General features: G+C 41.5%; 1 protein-coding gene across 7 annotated transcripts in view; it reads right to left on the reverse strand.

Annotated features, from left to right (window-relative positions):
- Nucleotides 1-16092, reverse strand: part of flna (filamin A, alpha (actin binding protein 280)) — a 74403-nt gene that overhangs the window by 51083 nt on the left and 7228 nt on the right. For all 7 annotated transcript variants that reach the window (XM_090204081.1, XM_090204078.1, XM_090204080.1 and 4 more), the window contains exon 2: nt 4967-5440. In XM_090204081.1, the coding sequence (XP_090060207.1) occupies nt 4967-5336 (370 nt within the window). In that variant the 5' untranslated portion in view covers nt 5337-5440. The remainder of the gene's footprint in view (nt 1-4966; nt 5441-16092) is intronic.

Consider the following 16092-nt stretch of genomic DNA (forward strand, 5'->3'; position numbering starts at 1 on the left):
GCTATACATCCGACTAGCCCATTTTGCAATAATAAGAAAATAGAATCTCAGCGACTGCTTAAACAACCCCCCCCCCCCCCCCCAAACATGAATGTTGTTTAGAAGTAATACTAGTGATTATAGGCTGCTGGTAAAAACAGGCTTTCTCCGTGACCAAAACATCAAGACCTATCTTTAGCTGATTTGATAGAATACATTGAAGCAGCAAACTGGGATAACATTGTAGGTTAAAGTAGAAAGATAATCAGATTTAAATAAAAGAAAATGCCCTGGTGAGTATTTCACATGGCGATGTAGAAAGAGAATCAAATTCAAAAATCACTTAAACTTCGTGATTGCCAAGCTAAACCAAGACCGCATTAAATAAGCAACCTATTTTGCATTGATCCCCCCGTTACTCTAGGCTTAACAGATCGTCATGGACAGGAAAACCTGGCTAAAATGAATGATTTTATTTTTAGCTGATATGGGAATACTTTGAAGCAGCATAATCAAGTCAGTATAATGTTGTAGGTTACACTGGTAAGTAGAACAATATTTGTCAGGGCATTTTATTTAAATGATGAATCAGATTCTATCACATGGGAGATGTGGGAAGCTAAAAAGGTGTTAAGACCACAAGACTTCTTTCACAATAAATGAGAAGACAAAGCCTTTGATGAATTCTTAGGTTTGTGTTTAGCAGTCATAACTAGTGATGAGGCTATTGTGAATGGTAGAACCTACTGTAGCCAAAAAGCTAGCCATGTGCTTTTTTCGCCACGACCAAAACCTGACGTTCTACCGCGACCAAAACCTGACGTTCTACCGCGACCAAAACCTGACGTTCTACCGCGACCAAAACCTGACGTTCTACCGCGACCAAAACCTGACGTTCTACCGCGACCAAAACCTGACGTTCTACCGCGACCAAAACCTGACGTTCTACTTGTAGAGGATATGGGAATGACACAAGCAACGTATCAAACTGGGATAATGTTTTACATTCCCAGCAAGTAGAACAATATTTGCCAGGGCATTTTTTTTATTTATTAAAAACAAAATATATATCTGATTTCACATTGAGATGTGGGAAGCTAGCTAAAAATGGCCAAAGCCAACTAGCCAGGTTGCCACCTAACTAATACTAGCACGGGAAGGAGAATCTTGTTTTCACAAAAACATAATAAATACTTTGTTATCGCCCCCTTGTGAATGGAAGTGGGCCTAGCGAGGATATCATGGTAGCCAAAGATGTCCGCTACTCCAAAAATCCCTCGTGGAGAAAAGGAGTGGAGCTTGTAGCACCCTTAGCTTCCTTCAGAAATCAGGATGTCAACAGGTGTAAACTAAGACTCATCTGTGCCTCTTAGGTGTCCAAGTACATTTGTGAGGAGAGAATTGGAAATGACATTTTAAGAATCATGTGTTTGACAGATCAGACGGTCCTGTGCTCTTTAAATATGCACTGTTCATCACTGCGTCTCCTGCTAGGCCAAGTGAAATAGAACTGGGAGGGTGGAAAACACACCCTGACACCCCCGCACACACCCACATTCCTCTGGCTCAGACAGGAGACATCAACTGACACACTGCTTTATGGAACATGCTGCACAAAAACAACTATCACACGCGCCAACAGGTTAAGTGGTTTAGGTGGTGTGTCATACAACCAGCTAACCGATTGCCGCTGTGCCACCGGAGCGTCTCCCAGTTAGCCGCTGTGCCACCGGAGCGTCTCCCAGTTAGCCGCTGTGCCACCGGAGCGTCTCCCAGTTAGCCGCTCTGCCACCGGAGCGTCTCCCAGTTAGCCGCTCTGCCACCGGAGCGTCTAACTGATAGACATTCTGACAGAACACTTGATTGAATGGTTCCTGTGATTGTGGAGAGTGGAGAGTGGCTAGTCAGAAATACCATATTCATTAAGTTTGCCTTTATTTATGGAGTTGGTTAAATACACTACATGACCAAAAGTATGTGGACACCTGCTAGTCAATCATCTCATTACAAAATCATGGGCATTAATATGGAGTTGGTCCCCTTGTTACTGCTAACAGCCTCCACTCTTCTGGGAAGGCTTTCCACTAGAGGTTGGAACATTGCTGCAGACACTTGGTTCCATTCAGCCACAAGAGCATTAGTGGGGTCGGGCACCGATGTTGGGCGTTTAGGCCTGGCTCGCAGTTGGCATTCCAATTCATCCCAAAGGTGTTTTATGGGGTTGAGGTCAGGGCTCGGTGCAGGCCAGTCAAGTTAATCCACACGGTTCTCGACAAAACATTTCTATATGAACCTCGCTTTGTACACGGGGGCATTGTCATGCGGAAAGAGGAAAGGGCCTTCCCCAAACTCTTGCCACAATGTTGGAAGCACAGAATCATCTAGAATATCATGGTTTGCTGTTGTTTTACGATTTCCCTTCACTGGAACTAAGGGGCCTGAACCATGAAAAACAGCCCCAGACCATTATTCCTCCTCCACCAAACTGTATAGTTGGCACAATGCATTGGGGCAGGTAGCGTTCGCCAAACTCAGATTTGTCCGTCGGACTATCAGATGGTGAAGCGTGATTCATCACTCCAGAGAGTCCAATGGTGACAAGTTTTACACCTCTCCAGCCAACGCTTGGCATTGCGCATGGTGATCTTAGGCTTGTGTGTGGCTGCTTGGCCATGGAAAACCATTTAATGAAGCTCCAGAAGAACAGTTTATGCTGACGTTGCTCCAGAGGCAGTTTGGAACTTAGTAGTGAGTGTTGCAACCGAGGACAGACGATTTTTGAGCGCTATGCGCTTCAGCACTTGGCGGTCCCATTCTGTGAGCTTGTGTGGCCTACCACTTCGCGGCTGAGCCGTTGTTGCTCCTAGACATTTCCACTTCACAATAACATCACTTACAGTTGACCGGGGCAGCTCTAGCAGGGCAGACATTTGACGAACTGACTTGTTAGAAAGGTGACATCCAATGACGGTACCACGTTGAACGTCACTGAGCTCTTCAGCAAGGCCATTCTACTGCCAATGTTTGTCTATGGAGATTGCAGGGCTGTGTGCTGGGGATTGCATACACCTGTCAGCAACTATGTGTCTGAAACAGCCAAATCCACTAATTTGAAGGAGTGTCCACAGTTTTGTATATATAGTGTATGTTCCCAGGCCAACTCATTGATCCTGCTGAGAACGTCACTGGGGCCGTGCTCCCACCCATCCAGGACACTCTAAACGGAGCCTGAGGAAGGTCTGCAGCATCGTAAAGGGCCCCACACACCCAAGCTGTTCACTCCCTTACCGTCTAATACCAACATGCTCAGAGACCGTTTCTATCTACAAGCCATCAGATTGCTGAACCGTTGAACTGAACTGACTGACCACCACACACACATCACAACTGCTGCGACCAGACTTATTACAATGATTCTTATCTTTTATTATGGCTTATTGTTGTTGCATTGTTCAGATGGAACCGGCAAGTAAGCATTTGGTTGGACAACGGTCTGCCGATGTAAACCATGTGCATAGAAATAATAAAACTTGAGAGAATGAGAAAGGGAGAGTTGGTTAGATTAAAGGGTGTGGTCCTCACGTGAAAGGAGGAAGTGAAACAAGGAGGGATGTCACCACTCCTCTCATCTCTAGAATGGAGCATGTGACTCAACAGGAGCCGTTAGAATAATGAGTCAAAGCCGTTGTGTTATGCCAAGAACAGCCCTTAGCTGTGGTAAATTGGACATATACCACAAACCCCCCCCCCCCTCCCCCGAGGTGCCTTATTGCTATTATAAACTGGCTACCAACCTAATTAGAGCAGTACAAGTAAATGTTTTGCCAATATGGTCAGATATACCACGGCTGTCAGCCAATCAGGACTCAAAATGCCAAGTTTATAAAAAATAAATACATCCTTTTTTTGTGTGGAATTTTCATTGTTGGAAATAAGAAAAAAAAACGAAAAACACTAGGAAATCAGCTCCAAGTGATTTTAATTTAAGCAAATCTGTTCCCACAGAAAATAAAGAGATGATCCTATACAAATTCAAGCCAGGTTTGAAATGATTATGTTTCAGGCAAGCATATCTGTTTGGGCTTCTTGTAGTCAATTTGCAGTCTACAAATGATTTGTAATCATGTTCCGGGCCCCGACCACCTGCAGCATCTAGCCTACCGTAGCATCTAACCTACCGTCTACCGTAGCATCTAGCCTACCGTAGCATCTAGCCTACCGTAGCATCTAGCCTACCGTCTACCGTCTAGGAACAACATTAGCTCAACCACAGGCACTGCAAACTGATCAAGGGACAGATACAAACTTCCACATCTTTACATGACTGCCATCTCCTACACTGGGCGCTTTAAATCAGTCCATCTCCCATCCAGGGACTGAGCAGGACCGACCATGCTTAGCTTCAGAGGCAAACCATCAGTGGGATGCCAGGTGGTTTGCTGCTGGAATCAATTGGGGAAAACTAGCAACAGCAACAAAAAACATCAACAGCCAGGGGAACATGACCAGAGGCCAGGGGAACATGACCAGAGGCCAGGGGAACATGACCAGAGGCCAGGGGAACATGACCAAAGGTAGAAGATTGCAACATCATTGCAAATGTTTCACAAAAACATATTTTTTGCATTAATTTACAATATGATAATTGTTTTTCTTCCCAATTAAGTGTCTATAAGAATTGCCAGAACATTCTGATACCAAACATATTTTCAGATCACACTAGTATGGAATTGCCAAGCTTGATGTTAATACCTTGGCCAATAGATTAGCATAGTTATAGTAACTTTTTGACCCGTCTAATGAACACCAGCTTGATGTAACGTAGACCACAGTAGGTCTATCTATAGTAGGCTAACTAAGGAGCGTTATTATAGTCTATAGTAGCTTAACGGTTCCACCCACCTACATGGTAGGGTAGGCTACACTTGAATTAAGACACCCACTTATCAACACCAGCATGATATAATGGTAGAACTTTCTGACCCACCTATGGACACCAGCTTGATGTTCTCCTTGTCTAGGAACTCGAGTGCCACCGAGACGTTCTCGAGCTGCATCTGTCGGAAAGTGGGCCGCTGGTTGTATTTCCTGAACATCTTCTTCTGGCTCAACACCTCCAGGAGTCCGATCAGCCGCAGCCCGTCGCCCAGGTCCGTCTGGAGATTGGCGATTCGTTTGTTGACGCATTTCAGATGCTCGTTACACCAGCGGGTGAACGTGTTCTGTTGGATCTTCTTCCACGGCGCGTCCTCGGCAAGGTCCTTCTCTGTAGCAGGCATGTCTGCTTCTTTGTCCGGGGAAAGGGCGTTGAATGCAGGCTGGGCCGACTGGTGTTGGCGGAGGTGGGAACCACTCATTTTTATGCCGTCGGGTCTCTCCGTTCACTGGCTGGGGTTTAGAGGTGGAGTCTGTTGGACGACCGCTCCCTCTCTCTCTCTCGCTGCTGTGCTTAGGTTTGTGGCTGTGGGATAAAAGAAAGAGAGGAATGAGAACTAGTGAAAAGAATGGATCGCCTGGAGTTGTGTATTTCTAGAGTTTTATAAGAACAGAATACTCCATGAGAGTTAAGTTTGTCCCGCTGGTAACGCCTCTGTAAACTATACAGAGGATTGGGGTAGAGAAACTCCAATTCCCTTCATTCGCACATTACTGTAATTATGAGATTAGGCCTGTACTCATGTTACCAGAAGTATAGCCTATCACAAAACAAGATCATTTAAACAGTTTCCTAAATATTCTGAAAATAAATGCACATTTCCCACTTCATGCAGACAGATCAAGTTAACATGGGATGGGCGTGCATGGTATGTATGCCTGACTAGACACTCACAAACCAAGAGCTTGTAATGAACTAGAACAAGCGAATAAGAGCTGCGGGGTATTCTATCCTACACAGCAGGATCAATGAGTCTTTAGTAAACCAGAAATCACTGTTGATCTTCTGGTTTAATAAGCGAAACATGATATATGTGTATATGTATATATGTATGTATATATAATGTATGCGTGTATATATATATATATATATATATATATATATATATATATATATATATATATATATATATACACATATATCATGTTTAGCTTATTAAACCAGAAGATCAACAGTGATTTCTGGTTTACTGAAGACTCATTGATCCTGCTTTCTAGGATACATTATGTGGATATATTGAAGCCACATCTCAAGACATCAGTCAGGAAGTTAAAGCTTGGTTGCAAATGGGTCTTCCACATGGACAATAACCACAAGCATACTTCCAAGGTTGTGGATAAATGGCTTAAGGCCAACAAAGTCAAGGTATTGGAGTGGCCATCACAAAGCCCTGACCTCAATCCTATAGAAAATTTGTGGGCAGAACTAAAAAAGTGTGTGCGAGCAATGAGGCCTACAAACCTGACTCAGTTACACCAGCTCTGTCAGGAGGAATGGGCCAAAATTCTCCCAACTTATTGTGGGAAGTTTGTGGGAAGCTACCCGAAATGTTTGACCCAAGTTAAACAATTGAAAGGCAATGCTACCAAATACTAATTGAGTGTATGTACACTTCTGACCCAATGGGAATGTGATGAAAGAAATAAAAGCTGAAATAAATCATTCTCTCTACTATTATTCTGACATTTCACATTCTTAAAATAAAGTGGTGATCCTAACTGGCCTAAAACAGGGAATTTTTACTAGGATTAATTGGGAATTTCTACTAGGATTAATTGTCAGGAATTGTGAAAAACTGAGTTTAAATGTATTTGGGCAAGGTGTATGTAAACTTCCGACTTCCACTGTATGTAAATGTGTTTGTTTTTGGTTTTTCAGTCAATTAGACCAGAGTTTCCCAAACCCGATCTAACTAATGAACACGCCATCTCAGAATCTAACTAATGAACACGCCATCTCAGAATCTAGCTAATGAACACTCCATCTCAGAATCTAACTAATGAACACGCCATCTCAGAATCAGGCTAATGAACACGCCATCTCAGAATCAGGCTAATGAACACGCCATCTCAGAATCTTGCTAATGAACACGCCATCTCAGAATCTAGCTAATGAACACGCACTCTCAGAATCTAGCTAATGAACGTGCCATCTCAGAATCAGGCTAATGAACGTGCCATCTCAGAATCTGGCTAATGAACGTGCCATCTCAGAATCAGGCTAATGAACGTGCCATCTCAGAATCTAGCTAATGAACACGCCATCTCAGAATCTAGATAATGAACGTGCCATCTCAGAATCTAGATAATGAACACTCCATCTCAGAATCTAGCTAATGAACGCGCCATCTCAGAATCGGGCTAATGAACACGCCATCTCAGAATCAGGCTAATGAACACTCCATCTCAGAATCTAGCTAATGAACGTGCCATCTCAGAATCAGGCTAATGAACACGCCATCTCAGAATCTAGCTAATGAACGTGCCATCTCAGAATCAGGCTAATGAACACTCCATCTCAGAATCTAGCTAATGAACGTGCCATCTCAGAATCTAGCTAATGAACACGCCATCTCAGAATCTAGCTAATGAACACGCCATCTCAGAATCTAACTAATGAACACGCCATCTCAGAATCTAGCTAATGAACACGCCATCTCAGAATCTAGCTAATGAACACGCACTCTCAGAATCTAGCTAATGAATGTGCCAGCTCAGAATCTAGCTACTGAACATTCCATCTCAGAATCTAGCTAATGAACGTGCCATCTCAGAATCTAGATATTGAACGTGCCATCTCAGAATCAGGCTAATGAACGTGCCATCTCAGAATCTAGCTAATGAACACGCCATCTCAGAATCTAGCTAATGAACGTGCCATCTCAGAATCGGGCTAATGAACGTGCCATCTCAGAATCTAGCTAATGAACACCCTCTCTCAGAATCTAGCTAATGAACACGCCATCTCAGAATCTAGCTAATGAACGTGCCATCTCAGAATCTAGCTAATGAACACGCCATCTCAGAATCGGGCTAATGAACGTGCCATCTCAGAATCAGGCTAATGAACGTGCCATCTCAGAATCTAGCTAATGAACACGCCATCTCAGAATCTAGCTAATGAAAGTGCCATCTCAGAATCTGGCTAATGAACACGCCATCTCAGAATCTAGCTAATGAACGCGCCATCTCAGAATCTAGCTAATGAACGTGCCATCTCAGAATCTAGCTAATGAACGCTCCATCTCAGAATCTAGCTAATGAACGCGCCATCTCAGAAATTAGCTAATGAACACTCCATCTCAGAATCTAGCTAATGAACACGCCATCTCAGAATCTAGCTAATGAACGCGCCATCTCAGAATCTAGCTAATAAACGTGCCATCTCAGAATCTAGCTAATGAACGTGCCATCTCAGAATCTAGCTAATGAACGTGCCATCTCAGAATCTAGCTAATGAACACGCCATCTCAGAATCTAGCTAATGAACGTGCCATCTCAGAATCTAGATATTGAACGTGCCATCTCAGAATCAGGCTAATGAACGTGCCATCTCAGAATCTAGCTAATGAACACGCCATCTCAGAATCTAGCTAATGAACGTGCCATCTCAGAATCGGGCTAATGAACGTGCCATCTCAGAATCTAGCTAATGAACACGCTCTCTCAGAATCTAGCTAATGAACACGCCATCTCAGAATCTAGCTAATGAACGTGCCATCTCAGAATCTAGCTAATGAACAGAACATCTCAGAATCTAGCTAATGAACACGCCATCTCAGAATCAGGCTAATGAACACGCCATCTCAGAATCAGGCTAATGAACACGCTATCTCAGAATCAGGCTAATGAACGTGCCATCTCAGAATCTAGCTAATGAACACGCCATCTCAGAATCAGGCTAATGAACGTGCCATCTCAGAATCTAGCTAATGAACATGCCATCTCAGAATCTAGCTAATGAATGTGCCATCTCAGAATCTAACTAATGAACACGCCATCTCAGAATCAGGCTAATGAACGTGCCATCTCAGAATCTAGCTAATGAACACGCCATCTCAGAATCTAGCTAATGAACGTGCCATCTCAGAATCAGGCTAATGAACACTCCATCTCAGAATCTAGCTAATGAACGTGCCATCTCAGAATCAGGCTAATGAACACGCCATCTCAGAATCTAGCTAATGAACGTGCCATCTCAGAATCAGGCTAATGAACACTCCATCTCAGAATCTAGCTAATGAACGTGCCATCTCAGAATCTAGCTAATGAACACGCCATCTCAGAATCTAGCTAATGAACACGCCATCTCAGAATCTAACTAATGAACACGCCATCTCAGAATCTAGCTAATGAACACGCCATCTCAGAATCTAGCTAATGAACACGCACTCTCAGAATCTAGCTAATGAATGTGCCAGCTCAGAATCTAGCTACTGAACATTCCATCTCAGAATCTAGCTAATGAACGTGCCATCTCAGAATCTAGATATTGAACGTGCCATCTCAGAATCAGGCTAATGAACGTGCCATCTCAGAATCTAGCTAATGAACACGCCATCTCAGAATCTAGCTAATGAACGTGCCATCTCAGAATCGGGCTAATGAACGTGCCATCTCAGAATCTAGCTAATGAACACCCTCTCTCAGAATCTAGCTAATGAACACGCCATCTCAGAATCTAGCTAATGAACGTGCCATCTCAGAATCTAGCTAATGAACACGCCATCTCAGAATCGGGCTAATGAACGTGCCATCTCAGAATCAGGCTAATGAACGTGCCATCTCAGAATCTAGCTAATGAACACGCCATCTCAGAATCTAGCTAATGAAAGTGCCATCTCAGAATCTGGCTAATGAACACGCCATCTCAGAATCTAGCTAATGAACGCGCCATCTCAGAATCTAGCTAATGAACGTGCCATCTCAGAATCTAGCTAATGAACGCTCCATCTCAGAATCTAGCTAATGAACGCGCCATCTCAGAAATTAGCTAATGAACACTCCATCTCAGAATCTAGCTAATGAACACGCCATCTCAGAATCTAGCTAATGAACGCGCCATCTCAGAATCTAGCTAATAAACGTGCCATCTCAGAATCTAGCTAATGAACGTGCCATCTCAGAATCCAGCTAATGAACGTGCCATCTCAGAATCTAGCTAATGAACACGCCATCTCAGAATCTAGCTAATGAACGTGCCATCTCAGAATCTAGATATTGAACGTGCCATCTCAGAATCAGGCTAATGAACGTGCCATCTCAGAATCTAGCTAATGAACACGCCATCTCAGAATCTAGCTAATGAACGTGCCATCTCAGAATCGGGCTAATGAACGTGCCATCTCAGAATCTAGCTAATGAACACGCTCTCTCAGAATCTAGCTAATGAACACGCCATCTCAGAATCTAGCTAATGAACGTGCCATCTCAGAATCTAGCTAATGAACAGAACATCTCAGAATCTAGCTAATGAACACGCCATCTCAGAATCAGGCTAATGAACACGCCATCTCAGAATCAGGCTAATGAACACGCTATCTCAGAATCAGGCTAATGAACGTGCCATCTCAGAATCTAGCTAATGAACACGCCATCTCAGAATCAGGCTAATGAACGTGCCATCTCAGAATCTAGCTAATGAACATGCCATCTCAGAATCTAGCTAATGAATGTGCCATCTCAGAATCTAACTAATGAACACGCCATCTCAGAATCAGGCTAATGAACGTGCCATCTCAGAATCTAGCTAATGAACACGCCATCTCAGAATCTAGCTAATGAACGTGCCATCTCAGAATCTAGCTAATGAACACGCCATCTCAGAATCTAGCTAATGAACGTGCCATCTCAGAATCAGGCTAATGAACATGCCATCTCAGAATCTAGCTAATGAACACGCCATCTCAGAATCGGGCTAATGAACGTGCCATCTCAGAATCAGGCTAATGAACGTGCCATCTCAGAATCTAGCTAATGAACACGCCATCTCAGAATCTAGCTAATGAAAGTGCCATCTCAGAATCGGGCTAATGAACACGCCATCTCAGAATCTAGCTAATGAACGTGCCATCTCAGAATCTAGCTAATGAACGCTCCATCTCAGAATCTAGCTAATGAACACGCCATCTCAGAATCTAGCTAATGAACACTCCATCTCAGAATCTAGCTAATGAACACGCCATCTCAGAATCTAACTAATGAACACGCCATCTCTATCGCAAAATCTAGCTAATGAACACGCCATCTCAGAATCAGGCTAATGAACGTGCCATCTCAGAATCTAACTAATGAACGCGCCATCTCAGAATCTAGCTAATGAACGCACACACACAAGCGAACACACATGCCCTACGTACACATCACCCAAGTCTCCTCTGTCACAAAGACAACACATTCAGACAACACATTCAGATTACACATTCAGATAACACATTCAGATAACACATTCAGACAACACATTCAGACAACACATTCAGACAACACATTCAGACAACACATTCAGACACATTCAGACAACACATTCAGACAACGCATTCAGACAACGCATTCAGACAACACATTCAGACAACACATTCAGACAACACATTCAGACACATTCAGACAACACATTCAGACAACACATTCAGACAAAACATTCAGACAACACATTCAGACAAAACATTCAGACACCACATTCAGACAACACATTCAGAATAACACATTCAGACAACACATTCAGACAACACATTCAGACAACACATTCAGATAACACATTCAGACACATTCAGACAACACATTCAGATAACACATTCAGATAACACATTCAGATAACACATTCAGATAACACATTCAGACAACGCATTCAGACAACACATTCAGACAACACATTCAGACAACACATTCAGATAACACATTCAGAATAACACATTCAGACACATTCAGACAACACATTCAGACAACACATTCATATAACACATTCAGACACATTCAGACAACACATTCAGACAACACATTCAGATAACACATTAAGATAACACATTCAGACAATGCATTCAGACAACACATTCAGACAACGCATTCAGACAACACATTCAGATAACACATTCAGACAACACATTCAGATAAGACATTCAGACAACACATTCAGACATATTCAGACAACACATTCAGACAACACATTCAACACATTCAGACAACGCATTCAGACATCGCATTCAGACAACACATTCAGATAACACATTCAGACAACACATTCAGACAACACATTCAGACACCACATTCAGACAACACATTCAGACAACACATTCATATAACACATTCAGACTTATTCAGACAACACATTCAGACAACACATTCAGACAACACATTCACACAACGCATTCAGACAACACATTCAGATAACACATTCAGACAACACATTCAGATAAGACATTCAGACAACACATTCAGACATATTCAGACAACACATTCAGACAACACATTCAACACATTCAGACAACACATTCAGATAACACATTCAGATAACACATTCAGACAACGCATTCAGACAACACATTCAGACAACACATTCAGACAACACATTCAGACAACACATTCAGATAACACATTCAGACAACACATTCAGATAAGACATTCAGACAACACATTCAGACAACACATTCAGACAACACATTCAACACATTCAGACAACGCATTCAGACATCGCATTCAGACAACACATTCAGATAACACATTCAGACAACACATTCAGACAACACATTCAGACACCACATTCAGACAACACATTCAGATAACACATTCAGACAACACATTCAGACACATTTAGACAACACATTCAGACATTGCATTCAGACAACACATTCAGACATCGCATTCAGACAACACATTCAGATAACACATTCAGACAACGCATTCAGACAACACATTCAGATAACACATTCAGACAACACATTCAGATAAGACATTCAGACAACACATTCAGACATATTCAGACAACACATTCAGACAACACATTCAACACATTCAGACAACGCATTCAGACATCGCATTCAGACAACACATTCAGATAACACATTCAGACAACACATTCAGACAACACATTCAGACACCACATTCAGACAACACATTCAGATAACACATTCAGATAACACATTCAGATAACACATTCAGACAACACATTCAGATAACACATTCAGACACATTCAGACAACACATTCAGATAACACATTCAGATAACACATTCAGATAACACATTCAGAAAACACATTCAGACAACGCATTCAGACAACACATTCAGACAACACATTCAGACAACACATTCAGACAACACATTCAGATAACACATTCAGACACATTCAGACAACACATTCAGACAACACATTCAGATAACACATTCAGACACATTCAGACAACACATTCAGATAACACATTCAGATAACACATTCAGATAACACATTCAGACAACGCATTCAGACAACACATTCAGACAACACATTCAGACAACACATTCAGACAACACATTCAGATAACACATTCAGAATAACACATTCAGACACATTCAGACAACACATTCAGACAACACATTCATATAACACATTCAGACACATTCAGACAACACATTCAGACAACACATTCAGATAACAGATTCAGATAACACATTCAGACAATGCATTCAGACAACACATTCAGACAACACATTCAGACAACGCATTCAGACAACACATTCAGATAACACATTCAGACAACACATTCAGATAAGACATTCAGACAACACATTAAGACATATTCAGACAACACATTCAGACAACACATTCAACACATTCAGACAACGCATTCAGACATCGCATTCAGACAACACATTCAGACAACACATTCAGAATAACACATTCAGACAACACATTCAGACAACACATTCAGACAACACATTCAGATAACACATTCAGACACATTCAGACAACACATTCAGATAACACATTCAGATAACACATTCAGATAACACATTCAGATAACACATTCAGACAACGCATTCAGACAACACATTCAGACAACACATTCAGACAACACATTCAGATAACACATTCAGAATAACACATTCAGACACATTCAGACAACACATTCAGACAACACATTCATATAACACATTCAGACACATTCAGACAACACATTCAGACAACACATTCAGATAACACATTAAGATAACACATTCAGACAATGCATTCAGACAACACATTCAGACAACGCATTCAGACAACACATTCAGATAACACATTCAGACAACACATTCAGATAAGACATTCAGACAACACATTCAGACATATTCAGACAACACATTCAGACAACACATTCAACACATTCAGACAACGCATTCAGACATCGCATTCAGACAACACATTCAGATAACACATTCAGACAACACATTCAGACAACACATTCAGACACCACATTCAGACAACACATTCAGACAACACATTCATATAACACATTCAGACTTATTCAGACAACACATTCAGACAACACATTCAGACAACACATTCACACAACGCATTCAGACAACACATTCAGATAACACATTCAGACAACACATTCAGATAAGACATTCAGACAACACATTCAGACATATTCAGACAACACATTCAGACAACACATTCAACACATTCAGACAACACATTCAGATAACACATTCAGATAACACATTCAGACAACGCATTCAGACAACACATTCAGACAACACATTCAGACAACACATTCAGACAACACATTCAGATAACACATTCAGACAACACATTCAGATAAGACATTCAGACAACACATTCAGACAACACATTCAGACAACACATTCAACACATTCAGACAACGCATTCAGACATCGCATTCAGACAACACATTCAGATAACACATTCAGACAACACATTCAGACAACACATTCAGACACCACATTCAGACAACACATTCAGATAACACATTCAGACAACACATTCAGACACATTTAGACAACACATTCAGACATTGCATTCAGACAACACATTCAGACATCGCATTCAGACAACACATTCAGATAACACATTCAGACAACGCATTCAGACAACACATTCAGATAACACATTCAGACAACACATTCAGATAAGACATTCAGACAACACATTCAGACATATTCAGACAACACATTCAGACAACACATTCAACACATTCAGACAACGCATTCAGACATCGCATTCAGACAACACATTCAGATAACACATTCAGACAACACATTCAGACAACACATTCAGACACCACATTCAGACAACACATTCAGATAACACATTCAGATAACACATTCAGATAACACATTCAGACAACACATTCAGATAACACATTCAGACACATTCAGACAACACATTCAGATAACACATTCAGATAACACATTCAGATAACACATTCAGAAAACACATTCAGACAACGCATTCAGACAACACATTCAGACAACACATTCAGACAACACATTCAGACAACACATTCAGATAACACATTCAGACACATTCAGACAACACATTCAGACAACACATTCAGATAACACATTCAGACACATTCAGACAACACATTCAGATAACACATTCAGATAACACATTCAGATAACACATTCAGACAACGCATTCAGACAACACATTCAGACAACACATTCAGACAACACATTCAGACAACACATTCAGATAACACATTCAGAATAACACATTCAGACACATTCAGACAACACATTCAGACAACACATTCATATAACACATTCAGACACATTCAGACAACACATTCAGACAACACATTCAGATAACAGATTCAGATAACACATTCAGACAATGCATTCAGACAACACATTCAGACAACACATTCAGACAACGCATTCAGACAACACATTCAGATAACACATTCAGACAACACATTCAGATAAGACATTCAGACAACACATTAAGACATATTCAGACAACACATTCAGACAACACATTCAACACATTCAGACAACGCATTCAGACATCGCATTCAGACAACACATTCAGATAACACATTCAGACAACACATTCAGACAACACATTCAGACACCACATTCAGACAACACATTCAGACAACACATTCATATAACACATTCAGACACATTCAGACAACACATTCAGACAACACATTCAGACAACACATTCAGCCAACGCATTCAGACAACACATTCAGATA

This window comes from Oncorhynchus mykiss, chromosome 16, assembly GCF_057628025.1.
Source record: "Oncorhynchus mykiss isolate SJ-2025 chromosome 16, ASM5762802v1, whole genome shotgun sequence".
NCBI classification, from domain to species: Eukaryota; Metazoa; Chordata; class Actinopteri; order Salmoniformes; family Salmonidae; genus Oncorhynchus; species Oncorhynchus mykiss.